This window comes from Lycium ferocissimum, chromosome 5 (genome assembly GCF_029784015.1).
Source record: "Lycium ferocissimum isolate CSIRO_LF1 chromosome 5, AGI_CSIRO_Lferr_CH_V1, whole genome shotgun sequence".
Lineage (NCBI taxonomy): Eukaryota > Viridiplantae > Streptophyta > Magnoliopsida > Solanales > Solanaceae > Lycium > Lycium ferocissimum.
In genome coordinates this window covers 17,395,415-17,410,401 of record NC_081346.1, presented here as the reverse complement: position 1 = coordinate 17,410,401, position 14,987 = coordinate 17,395,415, and the positions used below count along the sequence as shown (strand labels likewise).

General features: G+C 37.5%; 1 protein-coding gene across 1 annotated transcript in view; it reads left to right on the top strand.

Annotated features, from left to right (window-relative positions):
- Positions 1-834, top strand: part of LOC132057614 (spore wall protein 2-like) — a 6,451-nt gene extending 5,617 nt beyond the window's left edge. The window contains exons 2-3 of the mRNA XM_059450240.1: positions 117-510; positions 692-834. Of these exons, the coding sequence (XP_059306223.1) occupies positions 117-510; positions 692-834 (537 nt within the window). The remainder of the gene's footprint in view (positions 1-116; positions 511-691) is intronic.
- The last annotated feature ends 14,153 nt before the right edge of the window (positions 835-14,987 follow it).

Here is a 14,987-nt window from a genome sequence, read left to right as displayed (position 1 = left end):
CGAGGGGTGGGTATAGCACAAAAGTCACATATAAAGTGGAGAATCATCATCAAGGAAACAGGAAAAATTATCCTGTTAAGATTTTGAAAAGTGGAAAAGTAGTTGGAAATTGGCAGACCTGGAATGCTAAAAAGGATAACAGAATAAATACAGAGGAGACACAAAAAGGGAAAGAGCCTGCTATTTCTGAAAGTCAAACAAGTCCTTCCATTCAAACTCAAAATAAGTTTGATGCTTTGGCTGCTGAAGGGGATGATAAGGACAATGAAGAACAAACACCAAATAATGAAGGATTAAAGGAGGAAGTCAGGGGCAACAATATAAATGCAGAGTTTGGAAAAACAGATAGTGCAAACACCAGTGAAGAAGTGCAAGGACAGGAAAAAGACATAACAATCGAAAGTGAAATAGTGCAAGGACAGGAAAATGGCACAACAATTGAAAGTGAAACTGTTTCAGGTGAAGGGGAGAAGATGGCTAAATGGGGGGATAGGGTGGAAGAGCCTGAGGGTATTGAGGAAAAGCGAGGACACGAGAGGAGGTGCGGACGAGGAGGAAAATACTTCACGTGAGTCTTTCGAAGAACTAAAAGAATTAGCCAGAAGATGATAAAGATAGGGAACAATCGTCGTAAAATAGAGAGAAAACTACAAAGGAGATTTTCATTGTGAATCCTCTTCAAAGGAATCAGATAGCAAAAAGGATCAATCTGGGGAGCACAATCAGGAGATCAATATTAGGAGAAATAAGATAATTGAGCCACCAGATGGGGATCCAGGGATATACAATAACGGTCATGAGCGAGATATAGCAAATGGGGTGAAACTATCGTGAGCAATCATGATGAAATCATTACAGATACAATAAGAAAAGAAGCAGTCACACTAGATTCTACCAAACAACCCATTGCAGAAGTCATAGAGTCAAATAAGAATAGTGAAGAGCAAGAGCACATGTTGATTGATTTAAACAAGAAGGTTCGATAGTTTTCTTCATTAGAGTTCTTTGAAGCATGTTAGAAGGAGAACCCAGTGCCTACAATCAATAATCGAGTCAATTAGCAATACAGTGCAAGATTCCACTTCTTAATGCCAATCTTCAGGATATAGTATCACACAAAGTATCTCAAACTAAAATTTAAGAAGTTTGAAAAGGAATTCAGCAAGTAGAGGAAGATGCAGGAATGGAAGACAGAGCCAACAACATTCACAAAGTATCTAGAGAAGATTTGGTTTATCACAAAAGGCTCTAGTTAAGAGTGGAAAGAAACATAAAGTTCATGAGGTCATTTCAAACCGAAGAGAACTTCAAGAGAAGGCTTAACTTCAAAAGTTAAATGATGATTAAAGCTCTAATTTGGAATAGTAGGTACATTAACACTCGACGGGCTTTTCGAGGAGGCTCGTAACTTACGAGAATCAACACAAATGTTTCATAGTTGCTACATGTGGAACCTTTTTGAATTGAAGACATTTGCAAAAATATAAAAGAAGACTTGGCATGGAGGTATATGCTAATAAGAATGGTAAAATTTGGGTTTTTATTGAGGCTACAGTACAATAGGAAGTCTTAATGGATGCAGAACAACAAATCACCTTGAAGATTAATCACCAAAACATAGAAAAAGATATCACAGTTTCTTTTGTCTATGCAAAGTGTGATGAGGGAGAGAGGCAAGAATTGTGAGATGACATGTATCAAATTGCAAGTTCATTGAACTTGCCATGGATGATTGGAGGATATTTTAATGTTATTTTATCAGATGAAAAGAAACTTAGGGGTGCACCTGTAACTCTAAATGAAACTGAAGATTTTGCTTTTTGTGTAACTTCTTATGAATTATTTGACATGGGGTTTAAAGGGAGTCCATACACTTGGTGGAATGATGGAGCAGTAGAGGACTGTATTTTCAAAAGATTGGACAGAATAATGGTAAATTCCCAATATCAGGAAGTATTTTCTCAAATTGAAGTGGAACATTTAACTAGAACTGGATCTGATCATTCCCCTATGTTATTATCTTGTGGAGAAGCAACTATCAAACTGAAGAAACCTTTTAGGTTTTTGAATTTTGGATTCAATGAGTGCTCAGAAGGTGGTTAAGCAACGTTGACGAATTTATGGGGACACCTTTCTTGGCATTTAAATAGAGATTAAAGAATCTCGAAAAGGGCTTTATCTAAATGGAGCGAGAGAGACTTATGGCGATATTTTTAAGCAATTATCTATCGGTGAAGAAGTGTCTAAGGTGAAGGAAGGGCAAATTGTTTGAAGAGGATCTAGCATTATCATAGAATTGTTCTTCAAAAGGCCTGGTGAGCTAACAAAGTATCTAAATATTAAAGAGCAGTATTGGAAGCAGAAAGCTGGTGTTACTTGGTTCATTGAAGGAGACAGAATCACTAAGTTTTCCCATAATCATGTTCATGGTAAAAGGAAAAAATTGCAATTGAATAGAATTCAGAATGATAATGGGGTGTGGCTGGATTAAGTGGAACAGATCTCAGAGGAAGCAGTGAAGTTTTTCAGTAATCAGTGCAAGCAAGCAGGTGATACTGAAGATTTTGTAATCCTTCAACATGTTCTAGCAATGGTATCACATGAACAAAATGTGGCTTTGTGTTCTTATCCAACTAAAAAGGTGGTCAAAGGGGAAGTGTTTGCTTCGAGGGGGGACAGTGCTAGTGGACCAGATGGTTTCATCGGCTTATTTTATCAGCAATGTTGGGATATTGTAGGAAATGATGTCCATGCTGTAGTTTTGGCTTTTTTTGATGGTAAAGAACTTCCTAAATCCATTACTCATACAAATGCTGGTTCTAATTCCTAAGAAACGATGCATTGTACGAGCATTTTCGAGATATGAGACCTATCGGTTTATCTAATTTCATTAATAAGGTGATTTGGTCTTCACCATGATTAAGAAAGCATTATACCTTCGACGATTTCTTCAAATCAATCGGGGTTGTAAAAGGGAGGAGTATATTTGAAAATATATTGCTCACTCAGGAGATAGTCTCATATATTAGGATAAGGGGAAAGCCTGCAAATGTGGTTATCAAATTGGATATGGATAACGCTTATAATAGAGTTTCTTGGAAGTATTTAATGCATGTGTTAAGGAAGATGGGTTTTGTAGAGTATCTTATCATTCTTATTAGGAGGTTGATAGAGAACAATTGGTGATACATGCTACTAAATGGACAAAGCTCGGATTTTTTCACTCTTACGGAGGAGTGAAACAAGGGGATCCCTTTTCCTACTTTATTTCTACTCTCGTCGAGAATGCTTTCAAGGGCGCTAAATGGTTTATTTGATAATGACAAGTATATTAGGTACGAGATGCCAAAGTGGACTAGTCCAGTGAATCACCTAGCCTATGCAGATGATACAATTATTTTTGTTTCTGCTGATCCTTATTCTCTAGGGAGAATCATGCAGATATTGAAGAAGTATGAACAGACCTCTGGGCAGTTAATCAATATTAAGGAGCTCATTTTATGTGTACTCTGGGTGGCCGATGTCTGTTTTAACCAGTGGAGGACATCACTGGTTTTGCTAAGGGGCAATTTCCTTTCACTTATCTAGGGTGTCCGTTTTGTCATTCCAGGAAAAAGAAAATTTATTATGCTGATCTTTCAAGAAATTGAAAGGAAAACTACACTCTTGGAAAGGAAAGTTACTGTCATTTGGAGGAAAAGTTGTACTAATCAATAGTGTACTTCAAAGTATGCCAAGTCATCTCTTTTTAGTGATTGCACCCCCTAAATGTGTAATTAAGAAGCTACATAGGATCTTTGCTAGATTTTTTTGGATTAACAAGGAAGAAGGAAGGAGTAGACCTTTGGGTTGCTTGGAAGGATGTATGTGTTCCTACATTGGAAGGTGGATTAGGATTTAAATCTCTTTTTGATGTATCTAATGCCTTATTTGCTAAATTATGGTGGAGATTTAGAGCCACATCTTCTTTATGGGCAACTACACGTGGAATAAGTATTGCAAGAAGAAATTCTACATTGGTTCAATAGAAAGGGGGACTCGAAGTTTGGAAGAAAATGCTTCAAGTCGGGAAAGCAATGGTGCGTGAGATACGGTGGCGAGATTAAGGGAGGTACTATCAAGATTTTTAGCAAGAAAAGGGCTTCTTGTATTTTAGAATGAATATACAATCAATAAGAATGGGTACTTATACATGAGTTCTAAGACTAAATAAGGAAAGACAATATTACACAATCAATTCCTAATCATTACATCAATACAATATATTCCTAAAATTAAGTTATCAATCTTAATCATCAATATCAAATCAACATCTCAATCTTAATCATTAATACGAAATCAACACTCCCCTTGAAGTTAGTGCAAAGATGTCGCACGTGCCCAACTTTGCAAACCGATGTATGAAAAGTCCGTTTGTTGAGGCCTTTAGTAAACACATCGGCTAGTTGTTTTTACGATGACACACGTAGAATAAACTCAAGACACCACCCGTGACTTTTCTTTGATGAAATGTCGATCAATTTCAACGTGCTTTGTTCGGTCATCTTTGACCGGATTTCGAGCTATACTAATTGCGACCTTGTTGTCACAATACAAGGAAAGTTTTCTTTTTCGACAATCTCTCAATTCTTCTGGTAACTTTTGTAACCACAAAAGTTCGCAAACACTACTGGGCCATAGCTCTATATTTTGCCTCGCACTTTCGATCTAGCAACTTCGCTTGCTTCTCCCAGTGACCAAGTTTCCTCCTACGAGTGTACAATAACCGGATGTAGACATACGTAAATCTAAAGATCCGGCCCAATCTACATCGGTAAGGCTTCTAGTTGGAGGTGATCATGTGTGGAGTAAAGTAGACCTTTTCTGAAAGGAGACTTCGAATACAAGAAATGTGAAAGACGGCTTGCGTATGAGGATCTCGGATGTCGATAAGCCCGACTCGTAAATTTGTTGAATAGGTTATGTGCAGTACTAGTGTGAGAGAGATAGATGAGTCTTCCAACCGACCTCTCGATATCTCTCTTTATCAACAAACTTTCAACTCGCTTTGTAGTTTGTGATTGCTTTGATAGGTGATTCATTGGTTTACCTTTGTCATACCCGTTTCTTTCGGGAGATCCAAAATATACTTTCTTTGAGAAATAAAGATTCCTCTTTTTGATCTAGTAACTTCAATTCCCAAGAAGTCGCAATTTTCTAGATCCTTGATCTCAAATTCCTATGTAATAACTTCTTCAATCGGGTCATCTCCTCTTTGTCATCTCCTGTCATTACTATGTCATCAACATGAGCTATGAGAAAAGTGAGTTTACCCTTTAAATGTCTTATAAAGAGGGTGTGATCCGCATTGCTTTGTTGGTAACCAAAGGAGATCATTGCTTTATAGAATCGTCAAACCAAACTCTGGGAGATTGCTTCAATCCGTACAAGGCTTTCTTGGTCTAGCATTACCTTTCCTTGACTTTGTTCAGTACCAAAACCAGGAGGAATCTCCATGTACACCTCTTCTTCTAAGTCTCCATGAAGAAATGCATTCTTCACATAAAACTGTTGCAAGTCTCAGTCAAGATTAGCTGCACAAGATAGAAGAATTCTAATAGTATTCATTTTTGCAACGGGAGCAAATGTCTCTTGATAATCCTCCGTAAGTCCGAGTGAATCCTTTAGCCACCAATCTTGCTTTGAACCTTTCAATGGAACCATCGGCTTTATGTTTTACGGTGAAGACCCATTTACAACCAACCAACTTCTTGTTTGGTGGTGATGCGACAGGTTCCCAAGTCTCGTTCTTTGATAAGGCCTTCATTTCTTCCATCGCAGCTTGCTTCCACTTAGAATGCGTAAAAGCTTCCCTCTGATGCCGGGAATAGACACGGAAAAAAAATAGACAAGGCAAAGGCTCTATGGCAGAGGGCGATAAAGAATTATAGGAACAAAGTTAGATAAAGGGTGTTTAGTGCAGATGCGACTCATTTCTCGAGCAATAGGCAAATCTAACTCATTAGGAAGTATAGATAACTCGCGAAGAAGAAGAAGGTTCGGCTTCGGCGGGTTGCATGATGGCTTCTTCGCTCTATTTCTCCTTGAGTAAGTTATCAAATCGGGCCTATCAAACGCATGACGGTCTCCCCCTAAATTCTTTCTCTAATTTCTTTCCTCTTATCGCGTAGTTTCAATAGTCTCCAATTCTTTCTCAATTCTCAATTTCACTCTTCCTCGGGAAGTAGTTTCAATAATAGAACTAGGAAAAAACATATTTTCTTCCTTATAATTCTCCCCACGAAGAGGTGATGGTGTAATACCGAAATAAGGCTCGCATTCCCGAAAGGTAACATCCATCTTGTGACAAAGAATCTCCTAGAAGGAGGGTGATAACATTTGTACCCTTTCGTATTGGAGAATACCCACAAAGACACATTTAAGAGCTCACAGGTTCAAGTTTCCCCAAAGTTCCTAGCGTGAACAAAGCAAACACACCCAAATATCTTTGGAGGAACAAGTATAGTCATTTTTACCCTTTAAAGCTTCTAAAGGACTCGGAAATTAAGAGTTTTAAGTGGCATTCTATTAATGAGGTGGTACTACTAGAATGGCATCCCAGAGTAAGGCTTCGCAAATTCATGGTAAACAAAGGGATCTTGCTACTTCTAACAAATGCCTATTTTTCTTTTGACAACCTCGTTTTTGCACTAGTATAAGGACAACTAGTTTGATGGATTGTCCCAAAAGACTCCCAAGTAAGCTCCAAAAGTTTTATCCATGTATTACGTGCCATTGTAGGTTCGAAATATCTTTATCTTAGCCTCAAGCGAGGACAAATCATCTTATGAAATGACTTAAAACAGGAGAAAACTTCACTTTTGGCTTTTAACGGATATACCCATGTCATTCTAATGCAACGACCGATAAAAGTAATAAACCATCGACTACCCAGGACAAAGAAAGTGTTTGAGTAGGACTCCGGACATCGGAATGAATAGTCGAAAAGGGGGGAATTGTGCTTTTATTGTCACTCGAAGGATAAGAGTTCTTAGTGTATTTGGCATATTCACATGCATCACAAGGCAAAGATTCGAAACTCGGTTCTGAAAAATAAACCGAGGTATAACTTTTTTAAAGCAAAAAAAGTGTGTCCCAACCGTACGTACGCCTTTGTATTATTTCTCGGTTGACATCTTATTTCTTACAAAAAAGGCACGACCGTAGTCTCGAGTTCCATCGATCAAATATAAGCCATCATGCAATCTACTGCCTAATCTTCTTCCCCGTATGAAGGTCTTCAAAAACACGATAATCGGAAAAGAAGATACGACACTACGAGTTTAGTTCTTTGGTGATAGCGCTAACGGATAATAGGTTAATAGGAAAATCGAGGCATATGAAGAATGGATGATAAGGCAATATCGAGTACAAAAGATTGAACTTGTTCCGAAGTGGGGGTTGGAGCCGTTGGCCTATTCGACATAATCGCTTTGAGACTAGGAGAGTAATTTTGAAGGCCTTAGAAGAACTGTCGTATGTGAACATTCGCACCGTAATCAATAATCCAACAATTAAGCTAAGCATTAAAAGCAATACTGTTTGCACATAATCGGGGGGCTAGCAACACCAGAAGAGTCAGTTTGTTCGAGAAGACGGCGAAGATGTTGAACTTTATCTTAAGACAAAGTCTCTCGAGGAATAATCGCCCATATTATACGGATGGGAAGGGTTAGAATAGGCCTACGAACGAGAAATTTGGAAAAAAATTCGAGAAAAAATCGCCGAAAAGTTGGGGCACTTGTGTCGGAATCCTAATTTTCTGATCAAAAAAATCAAAGCGATAGGATAGGCTCAAAATGTTCCAGCGACCCCGACAGAGAAAAATAATCCGTAAAACGGGCGGAACGGGAGGAGTTTTTTTGTGCGGACAGCCACAGAGAAAAAACCGACCTCTTTGATAAAACACGGAACCCTATGCTACGAGGAGAAAACTCACTTTAAAAAAGGCAACAATGGCTCTGATACCATGAAGATTTTTAGCAAGAAGAAAGGGCTTCTTGTATTTACGAATGAATATACAATCCATGTTAACGGGTACTTATACATGAGTTCTAAGACTAAATAAGAAAGACAATATTACACAATCAATTCCTAATCATTTACATCAATACAATATATTCCTAAAATTAAGCTATCAATCTTAATCATCAATATCAAATCAACATCTCAATCTTAATCATTAATACCAAATCAACAACTATTAATGTCTGGTATGAGAATTGGACCAAATTGGGTGCTCTACATTATGTAGTTCCTATTGATTTCCCCTTAAATGAAGATATACAACATGTGGTAGAACTTATAGAGGAAGATGGGAAAGACAATTTGCTTAGTCAATACTCCAAATGACATAGCATGGTTAAAGTGGGATAGACCTTAGTGGATGCCTAATAGCACTGAGAAAAATTCCATCGTAAATAGTGCATGGCACATTTTGAGACAGAGGAAGCAGGAAATAGCAGACTTCAAAAATTTGTGGATTAAGGGTGTGCCATTCAAAATTTCATTTTTTCTATGGAGGCTATGGAAATCTATCTTACCTACAGATGATGCACTAAGGAGGATAAGAGTTCCTGCGGTTTCAAGATGTTATTGCTGTACTATCCCACAACAGGAAGATATCCAACATCTATTCTTAACTAGTCAGTTTGCTTTAGAGGTGTGGAATGTATTTAGACAAGCAGTGGGTAAACAAATGAATTTTGTTCAGATTCATCAGGTTATCGAAACTTGGTAGAAGATTGAGTGTGTAGAAAAAAGCCAGCCAATTTTACGTACATTACTTTTGCTATGATCACATAGGAAGTTTGTGGAAGAGAAGTAACATTATTAAACATGGAGGAAAGGTGAGCCTTAACAAAGTAGTACATGAGGTGAATAAGACTTTGTTCTATCTAACAAAAATCGGATATCCATAGGTAAAAATGTTCCTTTTCTTTGGCCTAAACTGGTGACATTTTTAGAGGGATATAAGCCTATTCTGATCACTAAGACTGTTTACTGGAAATTTCCTGATGAGAGATGTACAAGTGCAATACTGATGGTGCATCTAAGGGTAATCCTGGGCCTAGTTCTTATGGTTTTTGTGGGAGAGATTGGCATGGAAATTTGATTTATGCAGAATGTAAGGAACTGGGGATCAACTCTAATGTTTTTGCTGAGGCAAGAGCTATGATGGAGGGGCTGTTGTATTGTGTGACTCAGGAACTACACCCATTGATCTTGGAAACTGGCTCTTTACTAATAAAGAATGTGGTTGATGGTGTATGGGAGATACCATGGTGTGTCATCACAGAGGTAGAGAGAATTAAAAGAATGAAGGCTGAGTTTAATGTGAACATACAACATGTATACGTTAGAGAGGAACACACTGACAGATTTTTTAACTAACCTAGCTTTTGATTTTGCAGGTACACAAAGCTTTAACTCATTTGCTGAATTACCTAGTGCAGGAAGGAAGATTTTAAATTTGGACAAACGTCAAGTCCCTAATCTCAGGATCAGGAATGCTAAGAATGCAGAACATATTGATGTACCTTGACTTTGTGACACAATTATTGACAAAGCTTCTAATTGTGGTATTAGCTTTATCTCATCCCATTGAAGCTGACTTAATAAGAGTGAAACAGAGTCAAAGGTACAGTCATTTCAGGAGCAATTTTTTGGTCAAAGAATCAATAATGAGGTAATTAACTCTTTAATTTTCTGGGTATGTTGTACACTATGAATGTTATTGCTTAGAATCTGAAATTTACCATTTCAGGGTTAAAAGAGGATACTTAGCCGTAGCAAGTGTATAACATAATCTAGATAAATTATCGAGTTAATTGTCAATATTCTTGATAGTCTCTTCAATTTGAGGACTGTGGATCTACTAACAACAGCTTGGGATTATTGAGAAGATGAAAGATCACAACAACATCAAAATGAAAGATCACAACAACATCAATCAACAGGGTAGACAGATCGACAAACTCAGGCAGCATAATAACGATTTTTACATTAAATCGGAGTTACCACTAGCTAATAGCCGACATAGCAATCCTTCTTTACTCATATGAAGGAAAACCAAAGACGGGGGAGCACATATTACCTGAAGGATGAGGATCTGGTATATATATGAGCTTTAACTCCTCGGATATGGATTTGTTGCACCTGTGAGAGCTTTGAGGTGCGAAGATAACGTAGATCCACATCGGAAAGCTAGATCTTTCAACTATGGTGGATGTGCATTGGATTCACTTCAGTGAAGACACGATCTTTAGAAATTTCCTAATTGAGTTGATAGGGATAGTGAATGTCGGCTGAGACTATTTTATTCTTGTTTAAAAATTTGGACTTTACCCGGTCCGATTCTTTGTGCTTTTGTTACTTTATTTTTCTTGTTGAACTTCCTTATTATTTATTAATAATATCCCTCCACTAAGTATTTACTTAGTGGTTTTCAAAAAAATAATAATTATTGAGTACCCTAATTAATAATATATAAAATTTTCACAGTTTCCTCCGTCAACTAATTCTAACGCTTTCTGCCATTTTCAATTTTTCTCCATAGTCAGAGCAATTATTCATATTTCCGGAGAACCTTTCAAATCCTTGTAACCTTCGTATTTCGAGAGAACAATTGTTTATCGGGGTTTGAAAGGTTCTCTGAAAAATATAAAGAACTGCTTAGGTTATGGAGAAAATTGAAGCTTGAAGTGTTAGAATTAATTATCGGAGGAAACTATGAAAAGTTTATATAATATTAATTAGGGTACTAACTAATTAATTAAAAATATAAGTGAAATTTCCTTTTACCCCCTTGATGACAATCAAATAATATAAAGTTACCGGTCAATATACGGAAGTTGAGATAGGGGGATGAAAATGTCATTGTTCAATGTTAGGGGAGGTCTTTGATTTTTAAAGTAAAGTTGGAGGGCTAAAATGATTTTTAACCATTTGAACCTTTTCATATTTTTTCCTTTTTATTTTTAGTCTATTCCTGATGTATGATGCAATTTTCTTCGTGTATTTTTTTTCAATATTGTAGTTTTTCAAATTTTAAGAGACTTGGCTAATGTTTCTGAATAAAATTCTGTTTCACACTTTTATCAAATTTAAGTCAAGAATCCAAACAAGCTCTAAATTTACCCCAAGATATAGACCTTTTTTGTCATTTTCTCTGAAAAACTTCTCTGAAGGTGTTGTATAGCTGTTCGTTCAATTGTATTGGATCATCAATGTTCGATTCTAGCATGACATATAGTGATTTTTGACTCTCATAAGAGAGAGTTGGTACGTGACATGCGATGGAGGAGAGTGAGTACACGAAATGTTCAAAAGTACGTGCATTGGTTTCTATTGGCTTTTATCAGGTTTATTATGATGGCTTGTGATAAGACAAGATGTATTCTACGTTTTGATGATTGTTAAACTGCTGGAGAAATAGAGAGAGACCTGGTTTGCGATCTATTCTCTTTGTACGTCGTATATTCAGTAGCAACAGCTCTAAGTTTGACTGCACAACCTTTACTGTCGGATCTTATCTTTATGACTATCTTTAAGTCAAACATGGGATGAGTAGTAACTATCTCACCCACATGCTCCCTAATATATATATATACAACATGTTCCAATATATTGGGTATTGTTGACACCCAATTTTGGCCCTCCTTTTTATTTAATTAGTTTCACTATGCTTCTCAGTCGTGAAAATTCCCCGAAAATGAGTTTGGAATACTTTCGCTAATTATTACACTATTTTTCGAGATATATTGCGCTGATATTAAGAACATTCTTATTGTCTCTTAAAAATGACCAAACATCATAATTGAAAAGGACTAAAACATTTTTTTTATATAATTAAAATCATTCGGAAAAAAAATAAAATAATAATAATAATAATAATAATAATCGTATATCAATATTGGCACTGGCATCTTTCCTTTAATCTTACTTATTACCGTATTAATCATCTTTTACTCTATTTTAAAACTAAATGCGTATATTAAATTACTTGTGTCATAATTTATATAGGTATGCATTTTGTGGGGAATTAATTAAACAAGAAGCATATTTTAATTAATTAATTGAAATAAGAGATTAGAAACTAAGACAACTATCCACAATATTGGGTCAATTTCCTTTTACCCATAACCAAATTAACAGCCCAATTCCCACCCTGACCCAATTCCCGCCGACCGACTCCCGAAGACCCCTAAAATCGGCCCCTTAACCAAACAAAATCCCTAACCCCTTTTTCCATCCCAACCAAACGAACCTTTCCCCTTCAACCAGCGCGAACCCCGACGCCGCCATCCCACCCCCGTCGCGTCACTTCCATCACCTCGTCACCACCACCACGACCATCAGACTGCCAAAACCACCTTCCCTCTCTCTTGAATCGAAAAAGGATAGTGAAATACGCGGGTATAAAGCTCTCGCCACCTGACATTTTCTTCCACCGTCTCTTTCCGCCCGATTGACGCGGTGGGAGTCGAAAGGAGCTCTGCAGAGCATTATGTCAACCTCGGTGGAAGAGGAGTGCGGTGGTAGGTCGGTTTCAAGGTCGGTTTTTTTATTCGATCCGGCTGGGTAAGTCTTCCAAGGCAAATCCACCGAATTCAGAGTCAAGAAACCTGCGGATTTGAAAGCATCTCTGAAAAGGTGATTCCTTTCCTTCCATTCGATCCTTTTTAGTTGAATTTGATTTCAAACGATTCCCCTCTCTTTTGTGGTTTACCATGTTGAATCGAGTTCCTTCTTTTTTCGGCTATAAATACAACCCCTCTAAGGGTCATTGAGGGGACAAGTTGAACAATTCAGAAAATCCGATCTCTCATAAGTTGTCCTTATAGTTAAAAAGTCCCTTGCTTCTTTTTTTTTTAAAAAAAAGCCTTCACAGCTAATAAAGTTCGTGGTTTCTCAGAAAAAATCCTCTTTTAACCTTAAGTTTTTTTTTTTTTTGGCTGTCGAAATCTCTCTTCGAGTTCTCGGCTAAAGCGACAAACTTCTCGAGCGGATTCGGGGACTCGACGTCAACGTTAGCTTCGGTTTGTCACGAGGAAAGGTAATCTTCTCGTCCTTTAGCATTTTATTTCATAGTTTTATATGCCTCTATTGAAGTTCCTTTATTAGTTTAGGCGTAGTTATTTCGTGATAATTATATTAGTGTGGTAGTTCGGTAATTCTCCTTTTTATTTTTGTTTGTTTTTCGGTTCTTATGATTGAATATTTGATCGGAATTCGATCTTTATTGTGAAATGGATGTCTAGTTGTCTTCGGTTGGGTATGAAAGCATGAGTAGTTTTTTCGTGTTAAATCTCGAACATTTGTGTCACGACCCAAGCCCGTAGGCCGTGACTAGTGCAGTGGACACTCGTATACACGCATAACTATAATCGGTCCACACTAGCATGATAAGGGAACTTATATATAAGAGAGCAAACGTGCGTCTCAAAAGCGCCTTATATATAGACATGTCATAGCAACCCGTCTCACGAGGTTACAACTTTCAACATATAATATCGCGCGCGCGTTTCGCAAGGCTATCATAATATAGGGGGGGCGTCCCGGCCATACACGAGCCGACAAGGCTACCATAACACACTTCCAAAACATATATATATATATATCGCCCGTACACAAGTCGCTGCACTACGAAAATGGAACACCCCAAAACGTAAGTGCGTACAGAACCTGTTGAACATTAACTATATACTGACCCACGCATATGTCTGAGACCTCTAAGCAGTATCCGCGGTAACATACGGGACGAAACCCCGCCGTACCCCCCGAATAAACATATACGTATATCGAAGATCCGATGCCAAAAGTTCAACTGAACAATCTGAGCACTCCAAGACAAAGTGGTAGAATCTTGTCGAAGGATCACCGAAGCGAGTATCTGTACTGCGCGGGCATTAAGCCTTGTACCTCGAAAAATGGGCCAAGATGCAGATATGTAATTGAAATATAAAGTATTTAAATACAAGAAGAAAGATCATAAATCGAAGTAGGGATTCGAGAGGCAAATATGATAATCAGGAATCTATTTGTACATGCATTCGTGTCTGAAATAAAATCATGCATGTCTATATCATATATCATATCCAGGCCCATTATGGACTCGGTGAATACATTACATATATCATACTCGCGGCCCATCATCACATCATCATATCATCATATCATATATATATATACGTCCGGCCCTCTAGTGAGGACGCGGTGAACAATGCAAAGAAAGCTGCACGATAACATGCCGGCTCGGGACTCGGTGAAAGATGTAATAACGGTATGCGCGAGCGAGTAGTGAGTAACCATATACATATAAATCATCTTTGAGACTCAATAGATAAGTAGACTAATCAACGCTCGAGTATCGGGATAATAGTCACCTCAAGTACCTTTCGAATATCATTATGGATTATGTCAACATAACGACTTAGGATCATAGCCATGTATCAATTAGTGTGAAATAGCTTATAAAAGTTATGGTCATTTCATTATAGAGTTTTCTAGAATATGGAACTTTACATGTATCATTTACTACCCGATCATATAGAAAGATCGAGATGCGAGAGTTCGACTATTTTAAGAATTCTAACATCAAGAAGTGAATAAGGATCATAAAACATGCTCGAAACTTATGAATAGAATTACCCCAAAAGCTCATATCTTTATCTTACTTATATCTAGGACATGCCAAAAGAAAGAAGGGATAGGCTTTACATACCGCAAAGCGTTTACTCGCAACACAACATGTCTACGCCGATAGTACCTCAACCTATGTTAAGACGTCAAGAACTACGGTTAAGCTACGGGAAGATTCAAAACGTATTCTAATGTTAGTAACGCCTTTCTAGATAATTAGACGACGTTTCCCTTATATTCAAACCAACCACATACAACCAAGCCAACATCAATAACCATAAGTTCAAGTACCAACCCGAGACTAT